The sequence below is a fragment of the Protobothrops mucrosquamatus genome, unplaced genomic scaffold (genome assembly GCF_001527695.2).
Source record: "Protobothrops mucrosquamatus isolate PMUCROS unplaced genomic scaffold, P.Mucros_1.0 scaffold420, whole genome shotgun sequence".
Taxonomy (NCBI): domain Eukaryota; kingdom Metazoa; phylum Chordata; class Lepidosauria; order Squamata; family Viperidae; genus Protobothrops; species Protobothrops mucrosquamatus.
Genome location: NW_015386749.1, coordinates 795,562 through 804,477, shown reverse-complemented (window position 1 = coordinate 804,477; position 8,916 = coordinate 795,562). Strand labels below are relative to the sequence as shown.

Here is an 8,916-nt window from a genome sequence, read left to right as displayed (position 1 = left end):
TCTACCTTCTTGGAAAGTGATGTAAAATAATAAAATGTTGACATGAAAAGCATTTGTGAACTGTGAAAAACAAAGTCTAGTCCCTAAATAATTTCTATAATTAAAGATTAGATAAAATGCCTCAGTTAAATGTTTACTGCTATTTTATTAAAATACCTTTGTAGTGTCTGCCAAAGTATTGTATCTTATCAATTTTTTGTAGAATTGTTAGGATTATTACCCATGAATTTAAAACCACCCTTTTTATTATTAGTGCACATAGGTGATATGCCCAAGCAATTATACTTATTATTTTTTCATTAAGGCTCAAATATAAGAAACAAGATTTTTTTAGTTACCGTATCTTTTGAGCCCCAAATACTGTTCCGTAATCTGTCTCTCTTGGCTACATTTGCTGAGTTGCAATCCAGAGCTACCACACTGTCTACTGCTAGTTTGGATACACCAGTTTGGAAACTAAATTAAAAATTTCACAACAGAAATAGAAGAGGCAGCAAACTCCTTATTCTGTTGAAAAACCATTTTGAGTTTGGTGCTCCCTAGTTATTTTATGTGTAATGATACTGTTCCTGCATTTGGTCTATGGGATTGACTTTTAGTTTGCAAAATTAGAATTTGGTGTGCAAACCCTGCTTCTAAAAAGATGTAACAAATGGATTCCATTTGGAATAGCTACTTTCAGGACACAGCCTTAAAACCTTAGGCTTGCCAAGAGTTTTGGGAGCAAAAATGGCGCTTTATAAAGTGTTTAAATTTTAATCTTGCAGCAGTTTTGGGACTTTTATACAACAATAATGTTTTTGTTTAAATTTTGCTTCAACACATGCTTGCTATAGTTCAGTCTGAATGTCTCTTGTATCGTATACTATAGCTTGGATACTTGGGTAGGTGAAGAATGGAAGCTGAAGCTTGTAAAAGCCTTGATTCATTCTGGATACTTAAATGTAAACATGCAGGTTTCTTTGGGGGGGGGGGGAACCAGTAACAGGTTGCTCTTTGCCTTTTTCCAGTCTAGCCTACAGCCCTTGAATACATTTGTCAGTCTAATCCTGCTTAGTTTTGGAGATTAGACGTTTATTACTCTAAAAAAGTTACTGAAAATCTCTTCTCTTGAATAAAAAAAAAAATGAGCTGCATCATCATCATTCCCTCAGTAGCTCCCCTACTGTCACGCTTTTTACATTCTCATAATAACAACGTTGAAAATAAAGTAGCCGTTTGTACTTTTGGCTACAAGCCCTGTTAGTACAGCCCAGGGATAGGCAACCTCGGCTCTTTTATGACTCATGGACTTCAAGTACATGAGTCATAAAAGAGCCGAGGTTGCCTATCCCTGGTACAGCCAATAGTCCGGTAAGAGAGATACTGGCACGCAGCTCTTTAATAATTGCGGAAAGCTTATAAACCTGGATTTCCAGACCTACACTTTATTTGGCATTCGACTGCGTCGCAGAACTGCGATCTAGTTTTGGTGCACCTTTTTGAACCAGCCATGTTTATAGCAGCGCCGAGCCTCATTCGCTAGAAGTCAACTCTGAGCCCGGAACTCAGACGGACCAGAAAGGAAATGACACGAGTTTCCAGCCGGCGCTAAATCAAGGTGCCCCGGGTACGATGGCGTCGATGCTCTTACGCCCGTTGCTTCTCCAGACTTCTCAGCGATTGTTCGCGGCGGCGAAGGGAGCCGCCTTGCTTGGTTCTCAGCCGCGCCGAAACAAAAAGCTCTGGCTCCAAGCTTATATGGAGCAGCAGCGTTTGCTTGAGCCCCCCAGGCGCCGGTAAGAGGGTCTCGGGTGGTAGAGGCTCACGGGATGATGCAGGTTTAGCGCGAGGGGAGAGCGCTTCTTCGCAAAATGCAAGCTTTGGGCAGCGTCTTGACTGGGTTTCTTGGATTCTACCACCTATGTCAGCTCTTCTCACTGACATCTGTTATGTCTGTTGTCTATAAACCAGGGGTAGTCAACCTTGGCTCTTTTATGACTCGTGGACTTCAACTCCCAGAATTCCTGAGCCAGCATGGCTGGCTCAGGAATTCTGGGAGTTGAAGTCCACGAGTCATAAAAGAGCCAAGGTTGACTACCCCTGCTATAAACAATCTTTTCCACCAGCCAGTTCACTCAGCAAATCTTTTTCTCTCAGGTTTTGCTAGGTCTGTCACTGCAGATTCTTCCACCACTACACTTCAGAAACAACTTCAAGAATACCCAACAATCTCCTCCTCCATTAGTTAATATTTCTTGCCTTTTATATTCATAGTCATACAACAGGTATTATAATCAAGCATGACACTGAGGCTAATTTCCTCCCTCCCTCCCAAACCCTTTTTTACTTTGAGGCCATCACATTATCCCACGTATATCAAATCTCCATTCATCTTCTAATCAGGACTGATAACTGTTTAGCTTCTGAGTTCAGCTCTGGTAAATTGTAGTGTGGTTTGTTTTGATTCTGACTTAGTCTGCTAACTGAACACAGATATTGTAGCATATAAATCAGACTTCTAAGTACAATGTATGAATCCAGCTAATTATGGCTTATTGAACAAAACAGGCTAAGGAAATCATGAAATAATTCACTGTGTAAACCCATTCATTGTCTATAGTTGTATGAATGAGAAACACAGAACAATAAATTTTTGGTTTTGCGAAAGTGCAAAACAACAACAACAACCAAACAAGTTACAGACAGAAACCCAGTGTGATGTAGTAAGTATTGAAGAAGGACTGTGAAGATTCAAGTTCAAGTTTACCCTCAACCATGAAATCTTGCTGGGTGTCTTTTAGCCAGATAGAGTTAAATAGATATACTTTGCCTTCAATATTTTCCCCTGTAGCTTTCATGTTATAAAAGTTAATTTTGTTAATTACAGGGGCTTGTACATTGTGGCTGGATTGGGATAAGAAAGTTTGAAGTAAAACATATTAATTAACAAAAATACCATAATATTGTGACACAAACTGTAGAGACTTTCAGTTCCATGTTTCATACCTGCAAGTTCTTTTATAATCCTTCTGTGTACAATACATGACTTAAACAAATTAAATATATAGAAGTTTCTATTTTTGAAATGTGTTTGCTCATAATAATCAACCTGGGGCTCTGAAATTATTTTTTCCACAACATCTTTGATTTCCACAATAAAGATTTTCGAATTGAATATATACATCTAGAAATCCAATACTGGTTTTTAAGAATAGTAGGAATAAGATACTTGATAGCCTTAGTCTCACCATGAAATCTGTCTTGACTAGGCTGTTTTATATATATATTTGTTTCTCTATTTCTGCTCTTGTTTTATGTAGGTCTGAGAAGCCTAACTGGGATTACCATGCAGAAATAGAAGCTTTTGGCCATCGGATACACGAGACATTCCCACTGGACCAACTCAAAACCGCGTTTGTTAATCCCTGCTATATAAAAAATGAAGAATCTAAACGCCAAGAACTTGGACTAAAAAAAGTAGACCTTTTTCTTAATCTCAAGGACAATCAGGAACTTTCTTTACAGGGAGCTTCCTTTTCGCACTCTTACCTCACACAGTGCTTTGAAGAAGCCTTTCCAAAAATGCCACCTGCTGGCATTGAAGCTCTTGTTAACTATCTCACCAGTGAAGAAATAGTATCCTACATTGCTACAAACCTATCTTTGCAAGACTTGACACTTTGTGCAGAATTTCCTGTGCCACCTAAGGTGCTGCAGGAGACTCTTTTTGCTGTAATAGGAGCTTTGCTTCAAGATAATAGCTCTCAAAGAACAGAGATCTTTATCAGAGTAAGTTATTATTACAGAATGTAATGTTAAGGCTAGCAAAAAAAAGTTCTTTGTATCCATCCAAAATTACAGAGCTAGTAAAATGTGTAAGAAAATATATTGTTCAGGGATTAATAGATTAATCTTCAATTGCCTTTGTGATTTTATTTAATGAGATTGATATGAAATTGTTTTAATGAGTTAATAGACAAGGTTACTTTAAGCAGAAACAGGCTGTCAAAAGGGTACAGGCTGTACCCTTAAGAAAACAAAGCATTTCATATACTATCACACTACCAAATTTTGGCAACCAGTTTTCTTCATAGACATTTGAAATTGGTGACGCAGACTTTTTTTTAACAAAAGATTTGCATGGGTGCTGTATTCTGACACAGAGTTGCAAATTAGATTAGCAGAACACATATTAAGAGAATTAAGAAAAATATTCTTTCTTCCTAATATGCAAAATGATATTAAAGACTTGAGAAAAATACTGGAAAATTACATGCAGATATCCAGCTATACTGCCAGAATTTTAGTCTAGTATTGCTTTATTTGCTTGTTGATTATATGGAGGCTGTGGAAACATTTATTTTAGACCAACAGTGCCCTTACTGCTCTATGGAATAAATAATGTAAGCACAAATATCTGGTGGTGGTTAGTGCTGAGGTGAGAAATACTATTTTATGTAACTATCCTTCAGAGAAGTTAACTTTATGGAAGATGATTTCAGAAAGTTTATATTTGATATAGCCTATAGACTTCCTTAGATGGTTAATTTCAGTTAATTCTGATTATTTTGTGAAAATTAAACATGATGGCATGGCTTTCCTTGGCTCCCAAGCTATTTTGTAGTGTGTCTTACTTTTTCCCTTGATATGTTAATAAAAAAATATCTCAATGCTTTGAGAGGCATAGTCTATTTAAAGTGTTATAATGCAGTAATAACTAAGCATTACAAAAAATACGCCCTAGTGCAGTGGTTCTCAACCTTTTTTTTCACTATGGACTCCCTTTAAATCCCTTTTGAGGCCACGAACCATAGACCCCCAAGACTCAAGATTTAAACCGTAACATTTCTTCAAGCCTTTGTGGACCCCCTTTGATAACACTGTGGCCCACCAGGCGCCTACAGACCACAGGTTGAGAACCATTGCCCTAGTGAATAAGAGTTCTGTTTGATTCCAAAGAAATGTATATAGGTAGTTCTCAAATTATGACAACAATTGGGATCAGAATTTCTGTTACTAAGCAAGGTGGTTGTTAAATGAGTTGACTTAATTTTATGACTTTTTGCCATGGTTGTTAAGTGAGTTGTTAAGTGCAGTTATTCATGTAGTCATTAAAAAAATCCAGGCTTCCTCCATTGACTATGCCTATCAGAAGTTGGCTGGGAAGGGTGCAGATGGCCATCACATGATCCTTGGATGCTGCAACCATCATAAATACATGCCAGTTTCCAAATGCTCAAATGTTAATCACCTGATTGGGAATGCTGTGATGGTTGTAAGTGCAAGGACCAGTTGTAAGTCACTCTTTTCAGTGCTGTTATAACTTTGAACAGATGCCAAACGAATGGTTATAAGTCGAGGACTACCTGTATTATGTATCTCAAGCAATGATTATTGCTATTATTTTAAAATAACTCAAGTACAGTATTCTATTTGATTTCATATAAATAAAATAATATTGTCTTTTTAATATTTGTTTACAGGACTTCTTCATCCCTCAGTTGATAGGAAAGGAACTATTTGAGATGTGGAACATTGTAAACCCCATGGGATTGCTGCTGGAAGAACTGGCCAAAAGGAATATAACTGCTCCAGAACCAAGGCTAACCAGGCAGTCAGGAGCTACCACTGCTTTGCCCTTGTTCTTTGTTGGGTTATATTGGTTAGTAAGATTTCAGGCTGATTCAGACTTGTTACTATGTACTGAAGGTGGACACTGTCTTATCAATTATATGTGACTCATCAGTCAGAGTCACCATATTTGAATGGAATTTCATGTAGAAAATAAAACAGGCATAAAGCAGTTTAGTTAGTATCCATTGTTGGGGAGCAGAATGCCTCCAAGCACCAATTGTAATAGAATAATGGCAGGAGAAGAACTGGTTGGCCACTGATATACGTGCTGAATTCAAATTGCCTTAGCATGTTGAACCTGCAGGGTTTAGAATTACACTTCCACTTAATATAAGTGATAATAAAATCTAAACTAGCCTTTCATATTCTGTTATTTGCAGTGCATATTATAGCTTGTAAAGAATTATATATTTTTGTTGGTTTCTATTCTCTAAAGCAGTGATGGCGAACTTTTAGAGACCGAGTGCCCAAACTGCAACCCAAAACCCACTTATGCATCGTCAGGTGCCGGGTGGGTGTGGCCCATTGGCTGGGCGTGGCCCATTGGCTGGGCGTGGCTGTGGTGGTAACGGCAGACTGGGCGGGACTAAAAAGTTCAATCAATCAATTCCAACTTTGCAAGATTTTTTTTTCCCGTGAGAAATTGAAATTGACTGATTGAACCTTTTTTTTTTTGCACACGGCGGAGGCCTAAAGCGAAAAGGTTTTATAAAATCCAGCTGAAGGCCTAGGATTGGGACGACGGTACGCGTGCCCACAGAGAGGGCTCTGAGTGCCGCCTCTGGCACCCGTGCCATAGGTTCACCACCACTGCTCTAAAGAATAGGTTCTAATCATGGTCCCATTTCCAGCTTATATCTCTACAAGATAAGAGTGCTTTCTGACAGGAAGAGACATGTTTCTGGCATTCTTCAGTCTATTTCAGGAGGGATGACTTTGCAGTGTGGGTTCAGAAATAATAGTGTCATAACTTGTCCTTGTTAAGCTCACTAAAATTCATTTTGAGCTACTTTTATGGGTTTTGAGCCTTTAAAGAAGTCTTTGTCTTGTTCTTTATCTCAGTCTTGTCTTTTTCATATTGCTATTACTACTATTCATGGATTATTCTTGATCTTTTTTCCCCTGAATGGTGAAGTAATTTTACAAATTGCTTTTCTTGTGTTTTGTAATTCTTGATTGTACGTGATTTACAAGCACACATTAATTCAAGGGAGTTAATTGCTTAGAATTTTGGTAGTGGTACAAAGTATATTGATACCAATTGATATCAGGAAAAGTAGAGATTAATTAATTTACTGTTTTTTGTCCTTTCCTTGTAAAATCCGGACCATCTTTCTTAATATTTTTGATTGTTTTCTAGGAGCAAAATTAGGATCTAATATTTCATCTTTTATTAATTTTCATTTCAATATATTGCATACAATCACTACAGAACAATCTAATAATAAAGGTAGCAGATAGATTTCTTAAAGCGGAAATGCAGAACAATAGTTTCAAAATCAGTTTATACAAAGATCAAATAATAGACTAAAATTGTTTTTCACGGTATTATGTCATGCTTGGTGAGATAATTTTATACTCAAGGAGCTATTTGAGCTACCAGTTTTTCAGTGTTTGATTTACAAAGAGGCTATGTACCCTATACCAGGGGTAGGCAACCTCGGCTCTTTTATGACTCATGGACTTCCAACTCCCAGCATAGCTGACTCAGGAATTCTGGGAGTTGAAGTCCATGAGTCATAAAAGAGCCGAGGTTGCCTACCCCTGCCCTATACCAAGCCTTGTTCTTAGTTATTAGATAAACAGACTGCATGTTGCCTAATCTGATTGATCAGTTGCATAATCGTAGATAATAAAAGCATTTCTTCTCTTTTCAGTGATAAGAAGCTTCTAGCTGAAGGTACTGGTGAAACAGTATTAGCTGCTGAAGAAGAGGCTGCTCGTGTGGCCTTGCGGAAACTTTATGGATTCACCGAGAACAGACAACCCTGGCATTACCCTTCTTTGAAATGCGAGAAGAAAGCTGAAAAAGCTATTAGCAGTAGTTAGGCAAAAAAAAAATCAGGTCATTTGCAACAATAGTGTATTTCAGGAAGAACTTTTTTTCCTTCTCTTCCATTAGATTTATCTAAATTAGAATGCTTTGAATAAAAGTGATCTATCAAACGATTCATAAGATAGCCGCATTCATTGTATTCATTCCATGTACTGTGAATATTTGCACTGTCAACCCAAAGAAAGGGATTGTATATTTCACCTCTTGATGTAGAGCTAAAATTAAATTTGTACCATCTTTATAATCACCAAAGTGCATTTGTGGCTAGGTATGTTTCTTTACCCAGGTTCAACTTCATGTATTTGTGTCTCAGTAATTTGCAATACTTATCTAATTTCCATCAAAGTTTCTAACCTGTTAAATACATTTGCAAGGAGTATGAGCATCTACTATGAATTTCTCATGTGTAATCTCACTAGAACAAATAGTGATTGTACAATATCACATCTTCCAATTATGCATTCAAAGAATCCCCCACACATATTTAGAACCAAAGAAGACCACTGACACGGCTTTAAAAACATTCACCTATGTTTGAATATATTTCTATTTCAGCTTTTATTACAATGGAATGCATATGGAGTCTTCAAACCTCTTGAATTGCCTCCTTAAACTGGACCTGAATGCTGACATCAACATCTATTAGCTATAGAATAATCTCGTACCAATTAGATGGCACTGAGGGAGAAAAAGATAGATGCTGTGCTGTTACCAACCTAATGATTTTACTACACCTGCTCTTTGTCAAGATATGGGAACTCTGCTGGAAGGAAATATGACTTTCTAAGTTCTGAGACATGCTACATACACATATTCACATATTGAAAATGAGATTTAATAGAAATTCACACAGACTATGAATATATTTACAGAGATAATATTATATTTCAAGCAATTTAGAAAGTAATTATTTGATATTTTGGATATATACTTTGTATGATAAAACATACAATATTCCTTGCTGTACACACTGCTTATAGTTCTGAAACTTAAAGCCTCAGCACATTGAGAATGAGGCTGATGGACAATTTACAATCATTACATGTTTGGAAAGAATCACAGTGATAAAACACACCTTTGCCTGTGAAAGATTACTTGTATGTTTAAAGGATTTTAGTACATAGTAAAACAAAAATGAAACCAGTTAGGTAGTTGAATAATATCCAATAAAATGATTTAACTAGGAAGGAATTCAAAGGATGTTTCCATTGCTATTTAATCAGCAACATATATACAATTCGTCC

At 37.0% G+C, this 8,916-nt stretch overlaps 1 protein-coding gene across 1 annotated transcript; it reads left to right on the top strand.

Annotated features, from left to right (window-relative positions):
- Positions 1 to 1,569: 1,569 nt before the first annotated feature.
- Positions 1,570 to 7,790, top strand: MRPL44 (mitochondrial ribosomal protein L44). Its single transcript, XM_015816311.1, has 4 exons — positions 1,570 to 1,778; positions 3,303 to 3,771; positions 5,466 to 5,644; positions 7,494 to 7,790. The coding sequence occupies exons 1-4, from the start codon at positions 1,615 to 1,617 to the stop codon at positions 7,663 to 7,665; spliced, it is 984 nt and encodes a 327-aa protein (XP_015671797.1). The 5' UTR covers positions 1,570 to 1,614; the 3' UTR covers positions 7,666 to 7,790.
- Positions 7,791 to 8,916: the final 1,126 nt, after the last annotated feature.